Consider the following 22150-nt stretch of genomic DNA (forward strand, 5'->3'; position numbering starts at 1 on the left):
CTTGTAATTGCACATTGAGAAACGATGTTCTTAAACTGTTGGACTATTTGCTCATGCAGTTGTTCACAAAGTGGTGAACCTTGCCCCATCCTTGCTTGTGAACGACTGAGCCTTTCAGTGATGCTCCCTTTATACCCAATCAAGACACTCACCTGTTTCCAATTAACCTGTTCACCTGTGGAATGTTCCAAAAAATGTGTTTTTTGAGCATTCCTCAACTTTCCTAGTCTTTTGTTGCCCCTGTCCCAACTTCTTTGGAACGTGTTGCAGGCATCAAATTCAAAATGAGTGAATATTTGCAAAAAACAATAAAGTTTATCTGTTTGAACATTAAGTATCTTGTCTTTGAAGTGTAGTCAATTGAATATAAAAGGATTTGCAAATCATCGTATTCTATTTTTATTTATGTTTTACACAACGTCCCAACTTCATTGGAATTGGGGTTGTAAGCTGTACATTGTAAATACAGCGTATTGTCTGAAAAAAAAACATGCACAAGTAGAGAAATAAACTGTAGTTGCAGGAAAGTGTCATAGTACAGTATGAATGCTGTAAATAAACAGTAAATTACTGGGGAAATTACTTTTTACACTGTCTTTTTTATAATTAATTTCCTCTTCTACTGTGGTATCGATTGACAGTTTAGAATCTGCACTTTTGACAGAATTTCTCAAGTTGTTTCGGTGATCTATGAGTGTTCTACACTATGCATTTGTTATTGTAAGCGATAACTGATTTCTATGGGTTAACTGACCACAAGGGTTTTTCTGCAACACAGCCATTTCGGCACCAGTGGCTTTAGCAGTTACGACAGGCACCAGGTGATGCAAATAACACTGTGTATAAAAGGCTTGAAGGAACATGTCAGAAAGAACATTTAGGTAGACAAGGACAGTTTGACACTTCGATTTTTCTGCAGCTTACTGTTTGACAACAAAGACAAGCTGCTTTGAATATAAAAAATGTGGAGAATGTTGAATCTCAGTAAATATAAAGGTAGAGTGAGCTGTTTTTTTAACTTGGTGGGCAAATCATGAATATCTTTGTCATCCTGAAGCTGAGGTGCTTGCATTCCAGGTGCTATTTAATTGATATTGAAATGTACTGTATGCTATAATAGCAAAAAAAATATTTGAAATCTTTTAAAGGTTTTGCCTTATAAGGGCACAGAAGGCAAGGTCCAAACCTACAAAAAGCTGCCTCACTCTCTGTAGTTTCCCCTCAAAATCATTTCAGCTACCATGCTACGTTGAAACAGCTGTAAAAAAACTATGGATATTTATTGTTGCGTAGATGTTTTAGAGACAATGATGGCAGGTGTTTTAGTTTGCCAATCAAAGGCAATGATAGATAGGGTAGATTAAAAGAATTCCTTTACTTCCATCAAACTCTGTACACTCTGCAGTTTTGGATATTGACACTTATATACTACCCATCCATAGTTTGGGGTATTTTATCTGTTTAAGTAAGAAGTTCATTAAGAAAAATACCCACAAATATTTTTGTTGACATAAAACAGCTTAAGAGTACTTTTGTTTTTTTTTTTTTTTCACAACATTTAGCTTCGTATTCATCCAGTACCAAAACCAGAACACAGTTCCAATTTTCACAACTGATATGCCAGTTTGAGTGTCGCCATATCAACATCAGAGACAACCGTGGCTGGTCAGTGAGTTTCTATTGCTGGCAAAGGTTTGCAAAAATCGTTCTGAGGGCAAGTAATGTCACAATTTTGCCGTTTGATAAATCATGTTTGTTGTGCAAAATGTCTTCATTAATTTACAGTCATCTGGGAAAAAAAATCATACCAATAAATTGTTTTTGGTGTGTAAAGGCCATAAAGATGTTACATTTGCTTTCGACAGTCATTACATCATATATTTACATCACAACAAACAAAACATGACCTGTTTTTTTTTTCATTACTTGGATTGAGGAAAATACATATAATATCAAAACAATCAAAGGAAACAAAAAAAAATCTATAATGCACGAAACTTAACAACAAACTCCTACTAACAGGGGTAATAACACCTTTACAGGGCACAGCTACGTAGATTAATTATTTGGCCTCATACTGTGTCTGTTGTCAGTTGGAAATTCACCTCTATATTTAATAACACTTTCTTTACTCTTACAGGTGATGATAAAGACACCAACCACTATTCTTGACTAGAATGATCACTTTGTAAGGAGTTTGTTAAGGTGGCGTTAGCTTGTTATGTAGTTAATGCTAATATTATTAGCATTTAACAGTCCCTTGTATTGTTGTCACTGTGAACTAGACTAGGTTTAAACACTACTTTGTGTCCAAATCATATCTTAAACTTTTCCTGGATTCTATTTACACTTTTTACTAAAATATGTCTGCAGTGTGACCAGATGAGAACTGATTGTACTATGTCAGCACATACGTCATTGCCATATGATGAATGGACAGTCTTGGCTTGGATGATTTCACACAAAGGCTCTTAGATTTAGCTAGATTTAGATAACTTTAGCTTTGGATGTTTTGTATGTTTTGTTTCATTGTTTATTCTCTTGCTTGCTAATCTGTGCTCATGTCAATATATTTGAATATATTTACACCTGTGTTACAGGCGGTCAACATGTGCTTTGAGTGATCTGATCATAAACTGCTCACAGTGCGTGCTGATGTCATTTACACCTGGCTTTTCATGCAATCAAGTGAAACCTGAACATGACCCAATCACAGAAAATGTTAATGCAAGGTGTAAACAGGCTCTAGAAGTTGGAACAGCTTGTGCAGTGTTGTATGCCGTGAAGGATTTGCCTGAATAATAACTTGCCGTGTATTTTCTTTACATACCCAGTCTTCACTACTGCTTTGGTATATTTTGCAACGCAGCTTATATATTCATCCAAAGACATTTTCCACTGCACAATGTATTTAAACTTTGGCATCAGGAAACTGGTCTACACTTTTTCCATTGGCCAGCAATCCAGTACTGTAGGTTCCAGGTGTACCGTCCTCAGGAGTGAGGCTAACAGTATTTTTTATTGTATTATTATAGTGTTAAGGAGTGTTCAGATGACATGATTTTAAAGACAGATATCTCTCACAATTTGTGCTTAAAAAGAAACGGAACACTCTTCTTGGAGGACTGGTTAACATATTTGATTGACAAGTAGGTAAACATGAGATATGAGAGAACACAGAAGATCTAGACAAGCGATAAATGTTTTGACACTGACATAAAATGTGAAAACATAAAACATATGTTTGTGTTGTGTGTTATACAGCTTTGCATGTCTGAAACCAGCCCAATTTAGCTTTTCTTCCATGTTGATGACAAGAGAGAAGGCATCCTTGATATTAACGGTTCAGCTGTGGATGACGTACGGCTCTTTTCATGGACACTCCCCATGAAAGTTGACTTGAGAAAGATTTTCAGCAGTTTAAAAAAGCAAAGCACATTGTTCAGGCTAGAGGAGGGCTTTTCTATCAAGGTGTGCTCCATAGAAATGAATCGCACCTGAGAGAATTTGAAAAGGTGTCATCTGGATGCCGCTGATACCCCAATGCAAGCAGAACAACTGTGCTTTCAGTTTTGCATTTCTCAAATGGCCCCTTTCTGTCAAAGTAGGTAAAGTTCTTAGTTAAACTGATTGTTGAAACTTACCAGACTCTCTGGTAATAGTCAGAAGTAGCTATTATAATAATTGGTATCCTCAGTCTTTGCAATAATTCACAGTACAGGGTCAACTTGGTGCCAACTGTAGCTCCAAACTCCACTTAGTAACTTGGCTATGCGGTTCTATTTTTGGAATGAGTGAGTGAGACTGAGCACACTGGAGAGAGGGAGTGCTCCCATCGCATATTTTTCATATTTTAAACTCCTTAGCAAATTTCACAGCTCGCCAGCTTTGAAATAGCAAAAAATTTGTCTGGCAGATATTTTTCATGAGGCTCACTCAGCCACTTTTGGATTGAAGAAACAACTCTAGAGCAGAGCCTGGGCTGTTTTCTTCGCTCAGCCTGCAGGAACAACAGGTTCTTCCCTAAGGGCCTTGAGAAAGGCTCCATCATTTTTCTCCAGGCGAGAACAGATGAGAGGAAAGGAGCTAGCAGGGTTGAATGAAGTGGGAGTGGTAGAAAAATAACTCTTTCCCCTGCAGCCAGCTAGTTTTGAGGTTTCTCAATTTTACGGGTCTGACACTGAGATGGGATTCAGCAGTAAAACAATAATTGGGGTTTGGCTCAATTAGACCTCTAGCTGCACGTCCTCCTCTCTTCCCTACATTAATTATGTGCCATACCTCGTGGTTCTCTTCTGATTTCTTGTGGCTGGATTTTCATCTTCCCACTGCTGACTCGTTCTGTGTCATGGTTCATTCATCTCCTCTACATTAAATTATTACTGCGATACAGAGCTAGCAGATATAAACACATCCTGACCGATCAAGTAGCTACATCTGGGCATGTGCTCAAACTGTAATTCATTTGGCAGGTTTGCTTAAAGCCGTAAATGATAAATGTAGAAGATGTTGGTGGTTGGAACAAGTACAGTGAAAGGAAATAGGTATTCTGACACTTATTTGTGTGATGTCCACTTCGATTTTCCATACATAATATTTTTTGACATTGTGAGGAAGGTGAATGAGCTTCCAGAAGTTCTTAGGGACAACATTATTAAACAGTACATGAATGGAAAATGGTACAAAGCCATAACCAAGACCTCAAACATCCCTGCTACTACAATTGGTCTAATAATATGCAAGTGGAAAATCCATAGAACCACCACTAATCCTCCCTTGACCTGTGAGCCACACAAGACTTAACAATGAGCTCTCACATTTGTGATAAGAAAGGTAAGAGAGAAGTCAGCAGTCCCTATAAACGATTTGCAGGATGACCATAAGGCAGGAGTTACACAGAGAACAATAAGCATTGAATTGTACTGCAGTCATCTCAGATATGTGCATATCAAGTTTGTACCCAAGCATTTAGACTGTTTTGGAAAAATGCACTTTCATCAGATGAAAACAAAAAAGGGTTGCACGTGATCCCAAGAACACCAAACCCATAGTGAAGTATGAAGGCGGAAGCATGATCTGGGGCTGCTTCTCTGCAAAAGGTACTGGGGTAAGCTTGAGTGGAGCGATGTGCCAGGACATATATGAGGGGAATTTAATGGGAATGATGGATGTTGCAACAAGACAATGACCCCAAACATACAGCCAGAGTAACCCAAATCTGGTTTCTAAAACAGAAGGTGAAGGTCACCTTGAATGTGACTGGCCAGTCTCCTGACTTGAATTTCATTGAAAATTTATGGAAGATTTATCAGAAGGACCCTTGTAATTTTGGGTAATTGAAGGTTTGCCAGAGGAATGGGCCTAAATAGAACCACAATACTGCAAAAATTAGTTAGATTAGATGTCTTGAAGCTGTGACTGCTTACAGGGCTGGGCTACAAAGTGCACACTCACATATATTATCTGAGCCACCTACCTTTCTGTGCCACAGTTGGGGGGATGGGTGGGTCCTGAAGCCTATCCCAGCAGTCATTGAGAAGAAGGCAGGAGACACCCTGGACAGGTCACCAGTCTATCACAGGGCAGACACATACAGTCAATACAATAAAATATGGGTGACTTAGCATGTCCAATTGGCCTGACTGTATGTCTTTGGACTGTGGGAGAAAACCCACGCAGACACAGAAAGGACCCTGGTTGCCTGCCTGGGGAATTGAATCCAGGCCCTTCTGATCTGGTGAGGCAACACCACTGTGCCACCCTACAAAATTTTCTTTTTATTCCTTTGTAATGAATACTTCCTGTCCCCTTGCTGTAAAGGTGAGCCAGTGGTTTTTAAATTGGGGAAGTCGATTTCTGAAGTCCTAAAACATTTGTAGTGGTAATCTCTGCAGCATGTCAGTACGTTCAGCTCAGTTTGTCAGGTTGGCCTGGTTTTGAGGGGGAGGGAACAAATGAGCCCTCTGTGTGTGCATGTTGAGCTCCCCAAGTGCTGATGAAATGTGTGGATGCTGGAGCGTGCCTGGCATCTGTCGGCAGACAACGAATGATATGACTGACAGATGTTCGCGAGGGAGGCGGAGGGCAACAACACATTGATTGAATAAGATTCATGCAGCTCTTCCATTGGGGACACTGGTGTCTGAGTGATAAAGGCTCCTAAGTCTTGCCCAAAACATAACTCATCCCTCGCTCCCCTCACAGCCCTCACAGCAGCATGAGTGTGTGTGTGTGGGGGGGCTGGGGAACAATACGTGACGGAGGCGGTCAGATGTTGCTTTGTTTCTTCTTTGTCCTGCGCCTTGTTTCCTCCAGACGCTCTGCTGCTGTCAGACAGTCTCATCTAATCTCCTGATTCCTCGTCACTAGAGGAGTAACAAAGCATCACCTTTGAAGGTGGCACTGGTTTTGGAATGTTAGAATTCACTATGAAATAAACTCATTTTTTTGACCAAAATAAAATTACCTGGATTTTTTCGAGTATTGTTTTTATTGCTTATATTTCATACTGTGGAAGTACAGTGAGTTGCCACCACTGATGATCTGGTGAAAGGTGGTCCTGTGGAGGTCCCATTCCGCTAACGGGTGGGATACCGTCAGTATCCGTGCTACTTTATTAAGCCTTAATTTATAATCCTTACAATTTGGGATTTTCCAGAGGACTTTTGTTTGTGTAATATACTTTACTATTTTAGATTATTTGTGTTGCAAAATGTGTTATAGACCACTTTCAAGAATTTTTTTTCCATGATATACATTGTTGGGAGTGAGTTTTACACATATAAGAAACATCCATCCATTTTCTAAGCCACTTCTCCGTCAGGGTCGCGGGGGGGGGGTGCTGGAGCCTACCCCAGCAGTCTTCGGGCGGAAGGCAGGATACACCCTGGACAGGTCGCCAGCCCATTGCAGGGCAGACCGACAGACAGTCACTCACACCTAGGGGCAATTTAGCATGTCCAACTGGCCTGACTGCAAGTCTTTGGACTGTGGGAGGAAACCAGAGGAAACCCACGCAGACACAGGGAGAACATGCAAACTCCACACTGAGAGGACCCTGGTCACCCAGCCGGGGAATTGAACCCAGGCCCTCCTTGCTGTGAGGCGACAGCGCTACACACCACGCCACCACGTCACCGTGCCGCCCTGGGAATGAAACTCCATTTGTCAAATTTTACTGTGTTGTTATTGTTTCAAAAATACTTTCAACTGTGAATGAACCATCAGTACAATAATTCTGAATATCACTAAAATAAACTAAATATCACAGTGGAAATGGGTTTTCCTAAAAAATTACCTAAAGAAGGTCAGAGATTTACACGCCGACTCGTCATGGTTTAGGTCTGAACTTCCCTCGTCCCAGCAGACGTTCATAAAATCTCATTTCCATTTTTCATTAGAGATATCAAAGTAAAAGTAGTAAAAGTGAGAGATCAGCAAAAAGGTAAAGGAGAATGTGAAGACACTGAAGCTCGAGCTGTAAGCTTTGTTGTCTTGGTATGTATGCAGCTCAGACTGCAGGATCAGCGCTGTCTGCCTGCTATCGATCAGGCCAGAGTCTCTGAATAGGAGCGGAGTGAAATCCCAGTGGGCCTGCTGCTGTTGCTGTAACCCCCCCACCCTTCTGTCATTGAATCACCTTAACTGTTTACACTCGGGAAGAAATGAGTAGTATTGAGCTCCTCGTCTGCTGTTGCCCTGACTGACTTTAAGTGCTGCTCCATTTGCAGGTTATGGAATTGGCCTGCCCCAGAACTCCCCTCTCACCTCCAACATCTCGGAATTCATCAGCCGCTACAAATCCGACGGCTACATGGACATGCTACACGACAAGTGGTACAAGGTGGTGCCCTGTGGGAAGAGGGTCTTTGCAGTGACAGAGGTGAGAGCGACCAGGTCTTGCATTGTATCAACAATAAAATTGAATTTGTTTTAAACTACTGACATGTTTTCACCCTACTAGGTGTATCTAACCGATGGTGTATATGACTTGAAGCACCTTTTCTTCTAACTTTGTTTTGTAATTGTAAACTTTCAGTACCACATTTGTGGTCGTGTGGAAGTAGATTCCTGTAAGGCAGAGGAGGGGTGTCGTCTGTTTCTGGCAGTAGTATGTAAAAGATTTTACATAGTGTTTCAAAATAATGACCTTCTTTGTTGAAAGATGACTTTATATCAACTTAATTCAAACATTTGATTTAAATAACATTTTCTCAAAATCGTGACATTTTGAAACTTAATTACTGTCAAAGTAAAGACTTACTCATGACATTTTGACTTAATATCTCAAAATAATATGAAAAATGACTTTTAAATTTCAAGAAAGTGATTATTTTAAAATAATGTTAATTTTATGGTCATCATTTTGACATTCTTATTCAATATTTAGAGAAAGCAAGTTTTTATTCCAAGTCCAACTTTTGAAGAAATCATCATTTTTATATGCTATGTCAAAAATACACCAAAATACAACATTATTTGTTTTGACATTCTAAGTCAATATTTAGATTTATTCAAAGTTTTAAATTCCAAGTTACTAAGTCCAAAATTTGAAGGAATAATTATTTTGATATGCTATGTCAAAACTTTGAGAAAATACACTGTTATTTATTTTGACATTCTAAGTCAATATTTAGGGCAATGGTTTTATTCCAAATTACTAAGTTCAAATTTGGATGAAAACATTATTTTCTTATGCTATGTCAAACTTTTGAGAAAATACACCATTATTTATTTTGACATTCAAACTCTAATATTTAAAGAAAGCAAGTTTTTATTCTAGGTTACTAAGTCCACATTTTAAAGGAATCATTATTTTGATATGCTATGTCAAACTTTTGAGAAAATGCTTTTTTTATATATATATATATACTGCTGCCAGCCACATTTATATTTTTGTCATTTTTTTAGACAGAACAAATGTAAAAGAAGTGAATATGTAAGCCTGTTGTCTGAGTCTGCATGTATGTTAAAATGTGTGAATGTAAATCAAATGTATATATAATTCATTATGTAACTTAAGTTTTCTTAAATAATTATATATAAATATTTGTCATGTAAATTGAATGTGTAGAAAGATGACAATCATAGCCATAGACTTTAAGTGTAACATCTTAAACTCAATTTTTGAGTAAGCAGTGACAGTAATTCAGTGGATGAAAACCCAGAACTTCCAACTTTTTTCACATAAAGCATTTGGGATTGTCACACCATTTACTGTTTTGGGTGATAATCCTATACAGTATGTATGTACCTGCTTTTAATGTACATGTCCACCTTAGATTGCCTTATATTCTGTTATGAATTTAGATATGATGAACAGGTAACACATGAACATTCCTCTTTTCTGTACAGATGAAAGTACAGGCCTTCTGTCGTGAGCCACTGGGCCACATTATTGCACAATTAATTGCTGTTTAATCTGATCAAACAAAGCTAATGGGCTGTTTTAAAGAAGGACTGGACCAAAGACATAAAACATTATAATGAAGTTAAGGCCTCTACCATCTGGACTTAGACTCACAGTTATACCCAGGGTTCCAATTATCGAATTAACAACCATCTTTTATATTTTCTTATAAGATAAATCCAATAGAGTGTGCAAATGTTTGCCTTTTTCATATTTCCAGAGCTACTTTCATATCTTCCTTTATTCTTCAGTGGGAAGCGAGCTTGAGTTGCTTTGACATATTGATTTGCCTCAGCCCCTACACTGACTTCCCTTGTATCATTATCTCTCAGGCTGTCAGAGGTGTGCTTTGGATCAGGTAAAAAACCCTTCGGAAGATTCCAGAGTAAATGACACATTGAGAGGTTTCTGACATTTGCTACAGGAACTAACGGGAGGAACACTGAGTTTTTGAACTTTTTTCTTCCTCCTAAAATATATGTCCCACACAGTGGTGTAGAAACGGGGAGGCCTGGGCTTACCCAGATTGATCACCAGCCTACCCAATATAATTTGGATAGAATGCTACATTTCATAAGATAATTAAATAAAATGCATCATCATTAGTGGCCTGTAAATTTGGTACCTACAATGACATTTTACTACAAAGGCTACGGTTATGTTACAAGCCTTATTGCTCAACACGATTGTTCACATTCCTTTTGGTAAGTGACTTAAATCTATCAATGTGCACAAACTTGCATTATGAAATAATCTGTATGCACAATCCTAATCAGTAACATCTCATGAATAAATCACATGCGTCATGAACAGCAATCAAGTTAAACAGCAGAACAAGCCTTCACTGCAAAGATAAATTAGCTCTAAACTGTTCTCAGCTGCTCATTATTAGAACAAGACAAAGGTGAAAACAGGTGAGCTGTGTTTCTTTTCCACTGTTTACTGGCTTTAACTTCAGGTTAGGTGCTGCTGAAATCTAAAAGCTAAAATGGACTATGTCAAAATGTTGAAGCAGACACCTACTTCAATGCATTGGGTCATCAATGGTGAGACATACAAGGCACATGAACATGCTTCTTGTCCACCATGGCAGTATGCTTTAGCCTGAGATGATTGAAGTTTGCTTGCTTGCTTTTTGCTGTTTTTGCATCTCAGCTGTCTGGTTTGATCATGTTATGCTGTCTTCATTGGGCATGCACACGGTGACCAGATATTTCAACCTAGGCTGATTACGTTTAGGTTTTTAAGTTTGCTATGTTATTTTTCCTCATCTTTGTACACTGCAGCTGTCAGGTATTTCAGTTTGCTGCTTTGTTTTTCCTTGTCATTATACTCTGACACAAATTTAGATGGTAAAAATGTTTGAGAGGGCAAAAGTGGAGTGACAGTAAGTCAAAATAAAGCTGAAATCATGAGAGCTTAGTTAGCAGGCCAGATGTGCCACACTTCTGCATGGTTGTAGCTAAGTGCTACTTAAAAAACACCTATTTATTAGATAGCACAAAGTCGAGTAAGTAGTGTTGAGGTTAAAGCTGACGTCAGATGTGTTCTGTTGTGTGTATAGAAAATGTGTGGTTCTGATATAGTGAACAGCTCTTTGCCATTGCTGAGTTGCTATCTTGCTTATTTTTTTTAGGTTTTTCCTGGCTCTGATTTTCCTCATTTTTCTGTTAGCACTATTGGTGAGATCCCACACCACCAGCCATTGAGCCCTCTAAAATATAAATGGATGGAATGTGTTTGTTTGTTCAGATTTGGAACAGACATTTGACATAATATGATCATTTCATATGTTGAACAAATCAAATTTTGACATACCGCAGTATATTGTATTCCCATCATACCGCCCAGCCCTCCTGCTCACTGTAGAATGCCTTAGCCAAGGCAAAATTGGCCTTAGATTTCCAAATTTGCTGTTTTTCCTCATCTTTCTACTTATTAGCTACCTAATTTCAACTCTGATTTGACATCTTCGTTGTGTTCTTCTGCCGTACCAGTATGCTTTAGCCTGGGATGACTAGGCTCAGCTTTTTAAGTGCATTTAGTCCACAATTTTGTACATTTTGTCTGATTTGAACTCGGTTATATTGTCTTAACTGGGCAAGTGTTGTGTCTGCAGTGAGCAGATGAATGCTTTATAGTAAAGGGTGCTGTGTACTGAAGTGTAGTGTTGGTTGGGTTTATGAGTTGCTATCACTTTGCCTCGCCATGGAGCAGTGAAGCTGTTGAAATAGGCAGGGTAATAAAATTGTATCTACCCAGTTTGCCTAGCAACTTTCTATTTATTTATTTTGGTCCTACCCAGAAATGTATTTCTCTTTGCCTCTAGTCCTGCTTTGTGCTGGAAATCTTGCAGTGGGATGTTCTCGTAATTTTGGAGGAAAAACTACCACAAGCCTCGGCTGAAAAGATTATTCCTCATTTTCATTTTAAATCTTCCTGCTGCAAAAGCATCAGAGACAAGTCAAGGGACACAGACACAACGGCTGAGAGTTGTGAGCTTGTTAGAGCCACGCTAGAGGTGCAGCATTTGAATCAAGCTGACAAGTTAACATGTCTGGTGGGCATTAAGAGCTAATGGGATGAGCCACTGTATTCCCTAACACGATGTGCTCGGATCCACCAGGGAGCCATGTTCACAGGGCATCTCACAGAAGGACGTACTCTTTGTGCTCCTTCCAGAACGGTCCTCGGAAGCCTGCTCTGAGATCAGAATTCCTGTTCTGCAATACTGCCTCTACAGCGACGACCCGGGCAGAGCTGTGCGATAGGGGAATCAAACTAAAGCTTTATCTGGAGTGGAGGGAAGGATCTTATGTGCCCTTGGGAAAGCCAAGTCAGTAGGCTAGTCTTCTGCAGCCTCCCTGAACTTCTTCTATTCACTGGATGTCCTCAGGTCAAAACACACTGAGGAGTGTCAACTCTGAGAGATTTTTTTCACTTCCCCGTACTTCATTCTTCCTTTCCAGGTCGTGACAGGGGAAGTCGTTCATGACAGCGACAACTGCGAGATCATTCATGGTCGACATTTTAATTAAAACAGCCTCGTCTTAGCTACTGTGTGCCTCAGGGATATATTTTGCTCTCAACAATAAGAGCTAACGGGGCTGAAGGGTTCAGGAAGCTAAAACCATTCAGCAAAAGACAGTGGATAGATGGGTATCATTTTACAGCTTTAATTTCCTGATTTCTGTACATTACAATACCAAATGCTGTTCCAGCCTCTGCAAAAGAAGGGACCATATCATGGACAACAAAAAAATTCTCCACTTTTTGGTAATAAGAATTTTTTGTGATAACAAAGTACAAGACAAGTTATACTTAGTAATAGTTTAATTGATATTAGGGGTCTTTTTTGAGCTGTCAAAAGTGTGGTGCTTTCAAATGGGCCCCGCTGCTGTGCTCACTCATTTGTAAGCACCAGCTTATCTGACAGCTTTAAAAAATCATTGAATTTTAGTGAAAATACTAAGCATTATGAGTCATCTTGAGCTCTTATAATACAGAATAAACCCAAAGACAATATCTCAAAATAATGACTTACTAAGTCACAGTAATGACTTGTATGTTGAAATAATGACTTTATATGTCAACTTTCTCAATTTTGACTTTTGTTACCCTAATTCTTTATTAAGTAAGTCTAAGTCATTATTCTAACAGTCCTTTTGCCTCTGTCCATCTTAAATAAATAAGTGACCACCTGCTCCCTTGATAACATGACCATGCTAGCGTTTAAACAGCTGCATGCATGGCCTGCTTGACTATTTCTACAGACTTTGGAAACTTAGCTGAGCTGTCATTTCCAGTGCAAACTACCTCTTAACTAGCTAGCAATGGTCTTCTGACTTCACCCAGTGCTGTATAAAGTATGTCTGTGATTAATTAGCTGGCCAAGAAGTTAAAAGGCAATTAAATTAAATACACACACACACACACCTTCTAAGCTGCTTATCCTTCTGGGTCCCAGGGGGTAGCTGGAGCCTATCCCAGCAAGCATTGGGTGGAAGGCAGGATACACCCTGGAGAGCTCACCAGTCCATCGCAGGGTTGACGGACATATACATTCACACATTCACTCACACTTGGGAGCAATTTAGTATGTCCGATTGGCTTGACTGCATGTCTTTGGACTGTGGGAGGAAACCCATGCAGATATGGGGAGAACATGCAAACTCCACACAAAAAAGACCCTGGTTGCCCGGCCAGGCAATCGAACCCACGCCCTTCGTGCTGCGAGGCGACAGCACTACCCACTGTGCTGCTTTAAATTAAACATAAGGTCCCATTTGATCAGAGGTGTTGATGCGTACCAAATTAATGTGATATCTGAGTCCCGATAATGCGTTATTGTCCACGATAACATCCAGACATCCATATTTACCTTGTAAATACTAAATCAGCCTATACATCAGCATAATCAACATCATAATCATCTAGCTGAACATCATGCTTTTAATTTTACTACAAGTGGTAATAGTAAACACACACACACACACACATATATATATCAAAAGGGTACATTAGCTACAGGTAGACCTCTTTAAATGTCCCCAGCAGGCAGGTTCTGCCTATGAGCTTGAGCTACACACCTGGCTCTTTTCCTTTTGCAGTATAACTGCTGTCCCATAGTTGTTGGGGGAAGGGGGTAGGATGGCACATTTTGTTGCAGTGCATGATGGGGATTGTAATGCAGCTCATTGTAAAACAGGCTAATATTAATAGAAAATTAAATTTTGCACGCCTAATAGAATTATGTCACAGGCTGAACTTGGCCCACGGGCCTTGTGTTTGATACATGGGAGCTAAAACACGAGAGGACTAGACACAAATAGTTATATTACAGAAATCCTCAGTCAACATCATGTGTCAATTTGTGAAGTCTCAGAACTCAAAAGTAATCAAAACTATCATCATTCATCTGTTTACCTGTGGCAGTGTGACAACACTTTTTTACAGCTGAAAGTTTTTTCCTGTTTGTTCTCATTATTCAAAGATTTCACGTTTGCCAGCTCAGCTCTTTGGCCTGTTTACCCTCACGATGTTGAACAGCCGAGACGCTGTAAAAGCCAGCACCACTTCATTGTTTGTCGCTGTTGTTACTGATGGTATATAAACAGTGGTTCTGTGAATGCTGTCATCACTAGAGATTGACTGGTGGTGTGCCAGCAATGTGGCAGCGGCTACAAGTTTGACATTAATAGAATATTAACAGAGCCGGTTATGGGAGCCTGGCCTCTTCCTGTTATAAACATGACTGGAAAACGCCAGGGGCACAACTGAGATCTCAATGAATGGGGGTGAATGGAACTAATGGCTAAAAACTAAATGTTAAAATAGTTTCTAATCACTTGCCCAGAACTTTCCTTTAATTTTATGAAATATAAAGTTGTATTTTGCGAAAAAAGCAAAGAAAACTCACCTACGTATTTCCCCTTTTTCTACAGCAAAAGGGTTTTGAGCAGCAGGACACTGGCATTACTGTGACAGAGTACTGATTGGTTGGTGAGCAGAGCAGCTCATTGGCTGTTCGCACTTATAGACAATATGAATGTAAATGAGATGCTGTTTTAAACTCTTATGTTTTATACCTCTTATGTTCAAAAGCTCTTAAAAATGTAACAGCATTGTTAAAATGTTTTATGCTGCGCTGTGTTCAGGTAATAAATGTACAGTATTCCTTTATATTAAAAATGTTTAAGCATTTATTAACTATGATTTTGCTCAAATGCTTCTTAACCCATTCATTTTGGACTTGCTTGAGAGTGCCCTCTAGGCTTTGAGAAACCTGGATGACATTACAGAGTGGTGATTCTCTCTACAAGTCCTCTGAGACTGTCAGTCTAAAATGGTTGTGTTAAAAATCAATTCTGCCTGTTTTTGGTACATAAACCCACACGAATATCATAAAGTGGACTTCTGAGAAATAAAATATGAAAGGTGTAGGATATGGTGCCTTTTAAAATCTGTAAGAGACATTATTTGGCGTGGACAGTTTGAAGCGTCTAGACCTCTGGCGATTACAGAAAGCACACCGAGCAGTACGACGACTGATGTGAGCGTGGCTTCGTTTTCAATTAGCCAAGATGAATTTTTTTTTCCCAAATTCCAATTAGTTCTAGTCAGTAGGATTCCTTCTCCATCAAAGCCGCTCCTGGGAGGATTCACACGAATCCCACTTTACCAACAAGACCTCAGCTGCCCTCGGAAATGGAAGGGGTACAGTGCCCCCTGCCGTCCAGTCTGGGTATCACATGCTGTCTGTACAGGGACTTCAAAGGCAGCTTTTTTCCTTCAAATTGATTTTAGGCTTCACACCTGCTGACAAAGACAAGACAGCTGAGAAGGGCTGTGTCACTAACCTCCTGCATTCATTCCCCAGCTTATGTCACACATTTGCTGGCATGCTGGTTCAGAGGGGGCTGGAGAAGAGGTACAGGCAGTTCATTCTCAAGGGTTTTCGCAGCCCTGTGGGAGGCCTTTTGAAAGTTTTTGCTCAAAATAAATTCTGTGTGTCTTTTCTTTGGTCCAGACGTTGCAGATGGGCATTCGCCACTTCTCAGGGTTGTTCGTGCTGCTGTGTGTGGGTGTGACGGGGGCGTTGCTCACTCTGGTTGGAGAACACGCCTTCTACCGTCTGGTGCTGCCTCACATCCGCCGCCGGCAGAAGTTTAAATACTGGCTCCACACCAGCCAGGTGAGACTATAAAGACAGAAATGATGATTCAGTTTATCAGACATTCTTTCAAACAGTTCGTTTCTAGTTTAAAATGGATGTGCATCTTCTCCAGATGACCGGATGCTCCAACAGGTCTGGACTAGGATGGATGTAGGTGCTAAGCCGCTTGTAGATAAGACCATTTTTCAGAGAGGATTTTACATCCACCAACCAAAGTTACACCTAGGGATAGAAATTGCAATGTATCTTCCTAAATAGTGTCCAATATACACTATATAGGATTAATTGTAAGCTTATTATATACTATGAAGGCTTAATTATTTTAACCGTTATCACCTGTCTATAAAGCACTTTGAGCTGCCACAGATATGAAAAATACTCTATGAATAAAATGTATTATTATTATTATTATTTAACCTTAAATATAGACTTATTATATATATATATTATAGGCTTACTTATAGGCGTATTATATACTATATAAGTTCAATTGTAAGCTTATTATATGCTGTATAGGCTTCATTATAGGCTTATTAGTGTTCCAGGTCAAAATGGACCGGTCTGTTTTAACTGCTCTTAAATTAGCACAAAAATCTTTTTTCACCATCATATTTTTATTCAACATTCTTTAGCTGTGAACAATGTCTCAAAGTAGTGTTTAACCTGAATTTATAGAATTAGACATAAAATAACTGCAGTGAAAATACAAATAGAGTGAGTGAGTTGGGCTGGTGTGTGTGAGGATGTTTTCCGTCTGATGCATGAATGTAGTCTGGATACCTATTCATTTCCTATGGTGGTCACTTTGACCAGGAACACCACAGATTGACAATTGATAACATAATAAGCTTAATTATGAGCATATTATGTACTACACAGGCTTAACTGTAGGCATATTACATACTATGAAGACATAATTGTATCCTTATTCTATACTATCCATCCATCCATCCATCCATTTTCTAAACCGCTTCTCTGTCAGGGTCGCGGGGGTGCTGGAGCCTATCCCAGCAGTCATTGGGCGGAAGGCAGGATTAGACACAGACAGTCACACACTCACACCTAGGGGCAATATATATATAAAAGTAATATGCTTGATTGTAGGCTTTTTGTATTTCAAGCTTTGAGTCTTATATGTATTATAAATATTTTCAGGCTCATGTTGCAGAAACAGCAGTGAGAATAAGAGTAATACTGCCCCCTGGTGTTTAAATGAGTGCACTGACACTGAGCTCTGGCTGATAAAGACATCCGCAGTCCCTCATATAATATTGAGTTTGGTAATTAAAAAGCATGGTGTTGATGTCTTTCATATTTTTTTCTTTTGCAGAAAATCCATAGAGCTTTGAACATGACTTATGAGGATGTTAAAAGGCAGAGGGCCAACAGTGAGAAAAGGTATCCGCCTTTTTTCAATATGGACATTTCACTCCATTAACTCTGCCTCTGCTTGTGTGTCTGTAGCTTAATTTGTGCTGGGGTCTTTTGTAGTCTGTAGGCATACTGAGTTTGTGTGGTGGCAAGTGTGTGTTCAGATGCACATTGGTTGTTCTTTTTGATGCTATTTAATGATAGTGAGGAATATTAATTTTTGTGATGAATATTGACGAATATAATACAGATGGACCTAATTATACACCGATCAGGCATAACATTATGACCACCTCCTTGTTTCCACGCTCATTGTCCATTTTATCAGCTCTACTTACTCTCTAGGTGCACTTTGTAGTTCTACAGTTACAGACTGTTGTCCATCTGTTTCTCTGATACTTTGTAAGCCCCCTTTTACCCTGTTCTTGAGGGGTCCAGTCCCCCACAGAGCACGTATTATTTGGGTGGTGGATCATTCTCAGCACTGCAGTAACACTGATGTGGTGGTGTTGTGTTAGTGTGTGTTGTGCTGGTGTGAGTGGATCAGACACAGCAGCGCTGGGTAAAAGGGGGGTAAAAGGGAGCTAACACAGTAAACAGAGAAACAGATGGACTACAGTCTGTAATTATAGAACTACAAATAGGTATATAAGTACTATATAGGTGCAGATATAGAAAATGGAGCTGATAAAATGGACAATGAGTATAGAAACAAGGAGGTGGCCATAATGCTATGCCTGATCGGTGTATCTCTAGCAATGGTAAGGGTGTGTTTATAGGGGGGGTTAAAGGGGAGTTCCCCCCCAGTGTTCCATCACTTTTGTATAATTAAATTTTTAAGGGGTAATAAAGTCAAACCGAGTGGTTATTTTTTTCTTTTCAGATTTATCACTATTTACCATCATCAGCAGCACATATATTAATCAGAAGGCATGAGTAGTTAATTATTTTAGATTTGACCCCTGGTTCCGTTCACCACCACAGTAAAGAAAATCTGAGGAGTTCTCTTTGAGTCTTCATTTCACATTCAAACCACTCTGAACGACTCTGTTAAAAAAGAAGGCAGTAGATTGTAATTAGGGCTGTATAATATGGAAAAATTGTCGTATATGACAATTTGCAATATACATTCCAATATATTGAAAACACAGTAGTGAACTCAATGTGAAATATTGACCTGTATTATTTACCAGAATTACTGGTTTGTTGGATCACATAAATGCCTTTATAGGTTCTATAAACACCCAAAGAATGTCTGGGATTGGTCAGAACGCTCACAGCATAAAATAAAACAGTGATTTGCATATTGCACACATCAGTGATATCATAATCAAATCTGTATTGTCCATTTAAAATGCACTTTTTTTCTTTACCATTACTGTATTAAAAGTGTCACTAAGCTTAAAGAATATGTCACTACTGTAAAGAATTTCTGGATTATCATTAAAGAGAAATATAGTGCCAGTATAATAACATTTTGTTGATTTTGTAAGTGAGGCTAAGTTAAAGCTAAGCTCCACAACAAATTTAAATATCACGTTTTTCTTCTAATTTTAATGCATCACCATTCCTCACTCAAGCTCTTCAAAGAGGGAGCGGCACATGGTGGCGGTGACTGTGGGCGGAGCTTCAGGGGTTGCATATTGGAAAAAATAAACCATAAATGAACTTTTCCACAGGCCACATTTATCTTTATGTGTAAAACTTAACAAATACAAATTGGCAGTTGTGCACTAACATTTGGAGAAAAATGCCATATTTAAGTTTCTTGCAGAGGGTGTTTCAGCTTAGAGACTATGTTTCTCTTTAATGCTACCCCAGGTAGATTTAGTCCCAGTTTGTTCAATTTAACAATATGTTAAATCGATATCCCAATAGGTTAAATTCAGCAAATAAAACAAAATGAAGTGTGTCTCTGCAGATGATGTATTTCTTTCACTTAGAAATTCAACAAAACATATAATTTGTCTAAAGGTGACAAATTTCAACTACTGGTCAATCTTGACATCTGTTCAACACATTTTTTTAAAGCAAACATCTGCCAGTGGTGTCATGATTCTGATATCTTGGTGTATCCCTATCGATTACTAACGCCTATGCTAATTTGGAAAATTTCTCCTCATAGCTGTAATATTCAAAAGGCACAGCCCCCACAGCCTCAAGCACCTGCCCCAGCTGTGTCCTTCGCAAAGTGGAACAACGCGAGCAGCCAAGCAGCCCAGGAAGCCAAGGAGGCCAAGGACAACAAGAGGGTTCACTTCAACCTGGAGACCCTCAATACTCGCCGCCTCCTTGCCCGAGTGGTGGCAGAGGGAGGTCAGGGCAGTTCTGGATCTGGTTCTGGGTCTTTGTCTGGGTCTGGCTCCAGTTCTGGGACTCCCTCTAGTAGAAGTCTTCTATCTCGAGTGTGTGAAAACGGTGGTCCGGTTCCTCTGCGGCCCACAACACCTCTTCCTTCATCTCCACCCTGCTTAACAAGCCCTCCCAGGGAAGGAGAACTGGAGGAGCTGCAGGAGAAAATCGAGGAGATCCGTGGTCAGCTGAGGACAGCGCTGGCCCGCAGAGCCCAGCTTCAGACTGCTCTTGCTAAAGAGCGGGCGGCTGCCGTCACCCCAGCGACCCCTGAGGCTCCGCCTACAGTCACCGCCACCATCTGCCGCTCCCTCGTCAAAGACTCTGAGGGGGAAAGGTGATGCCGTCGTTGTCTGGAGCGAAGCACAATGCGGTGCAGGACAGACAGCTTAGATACTTGTCAGATCCAAAAGCTGATGCTGTCGCTTTCTGGAGGGTCGTAATGCAGTGGAGGACAGAAGGCTTTGATGTCTATCATATCCAAAAGCCTTTCACTCATGCCTGGGATCTTCTGCAGTCTTCATGCTTTGGCATCATCAAACAAAGGCACTGTTCTGCTTGTGAGAACTGCAGCAGGACATGATGCGACCTGTTTTCTAAAGAGTCTCAGCATCTTATCTAGAGCCCCAACAAAGACAATTTAGCCATGTAGGCAAAGGTGTCTCAAGTGCTGCAGCCTACAGAGACCCACAGCCCCTTGGATATAAGGCAGCAGACGACAGCATGGCTGGGTCTCCTTCTCAGTGGAGAGAATGCACAGAAATAGCTTTCTATAATCCCCCAGAGGACAATCTGATTTACTCTGCAGATTTGTTTCTGTCTGATTTGGTGGTGGTTCATAAGAGTGTCGGTTGTAAGATTTGGAAAAATGTGACCTAAAATGACAATCTGTGGCACTAACGTGACAACGGAGATCAAAAACAATGTGTTTGCTGGGTTTTAGAGAATTTTGTTCAGTTCTACAGTATTTGATCTGAAATTACAGTACTGTTAAATTGGCCTGAATGTTTTTCACAAATAAAGTATAACGGAAGAGCGACGTGACAAATGAACTCAGTTTTGTTTGTACTAGACAGGGCCTGTCAAACTGGGGGCTTCCAAGGCAGAAGGGCTGCAGAGATTAGCGTTTACCCTCATCTAACGTTCTGAATTCAGTTTATGAAGGCCTTGCTGAATAGCTGATGAGCTGAATCAAGCATGCATGACTGCGGTAGTGTACTGATGCCTGCAGTGTTTTGGCCTGCGAGGACTGGAGTCTGACACGTGTACTAGCCAATACCATAAAGAGGTCAGACGAAATGGACATTATCTCAGAGTAGGACGCATGCTGTTGTGTACACTTCATTCTATAAATCAACACTCATTCACAATTCACAGACGTTTTCTTCCCATTTTCAGTGGGCCAAAATGTAGCCCACTAGAACGTTACCCCATCCCCTCACCCAGTGGAAGAAAAAGTGCTTTTGGTGACAAAACATAGTGTAATGTTATAAAGTAAAACTTGACCCTTGATACTACATCTGATTTGTTATTTTTACATTGAACTTGCAATTTAAAAGAGAGCTGGTACCACTTTACAATGAGATTAACCTTATAAAGGGGTTTCAAAAGTTTAATTGGGTCATAAACACCTTAAAATCATTACTAAGCCGTTATCCATAATTGTTAATTAATTAATAACAATAATTACAAAGCAAACATATCAATAAAAAGGGCAGCGGTTGCCTGTTGAGCCCACATTCTTCTATATCAGGGTGTCAAACTCAACCAATAAAACAGCCATATTAAAAATATATATTAGAATCTTTGGGCCAGAAGACACCATATTTTTATTTCATCTTTAAATAATAGTGCAGTATAACCCAAACTGGCATCCAGAACAAAATATGGGCACTTGTTGTACATACTTAAAAATTATGGTTCTTCAAGTGCTCTGCAGTAAAGAAAAAGATTCTATATAGAACCATGACCATTCAAATAACACTTTCCACGATTAAAGGTTTCTTTGCATTGCAGAAGGGTTCTTCTGATGCAGAATGTCCTATAGATGGTTCTATATAGAACCTTTTTAAAAAGGATTCTTCTATCGTCAGGTTTGTTACAATAGAACCCTTTTTGGTGCTATATAGAACCGTCTACAGCACATTCTTCATCAGTCTGAAGATTGCTTTCATGATGCAAAGAACCCTATAATCATGCAAAAACGTGAATGTTCATGGTTCTGTATAGAACCACTTTCTTTACTGAGAGAACCCTTTAAGAACCATCATTTTTAAGTACTAGAAATTATATATATATATATTGAACTAGACATTTGGCATTTTTGCTGCAACTTCAGTAAT

General features: G+C 39.6%; 1 protein-coding gene across 1 annotated transcript in view; it reads left to right on the forward strand.

Moving 5' to 3' along the window:
- grin3bb (glutamate receptor, ionotropic, N-methyl-D-aspartate 3Bb) overlaps positions 1–20856 on the forward strand; it is a 105737-nt gene extending 84881 nt beyond the window's left edge. The window contains exons 6-9 of the mRNA XM_017714241.2: positions 7731–7882; positions 15939–16103; positions 17416–17483; positions 19582–20856. Of these exons, the coding sequence (XP_017569730.1) occupies positions 7731–7882; positions 15939–16103; positions 17416–17483; positions 19582–20149 (953 nt within the window). The 3' untranslated portion in view covers positions 20150–20856. The remainder of the gene's footprint in view (positions 1–7730; positions 7883–15938; positions 16104–17415; positions 17484–19581) is intronic.
- The last annotated feature ends 1294 nt before the right edge of the window (positions 20857–22150 follow it).

Source organism: Pygocentrus nattereri, chromosome 15 (assembly GCF_015220715.1).
Source record: "Pygocentrus nattereri isolate fPygNat1 chromosome 15, fPygNat1.pri, whole genome shotgun sequence".
Classification (NCBI taxonomy): domain Eukaryota; kingdom Metazoa; phylum Chordata; class Actinopteri; order Characiformes; family Serrasalmidae; genus Pygocentrus; species Pygocentrus nattereri.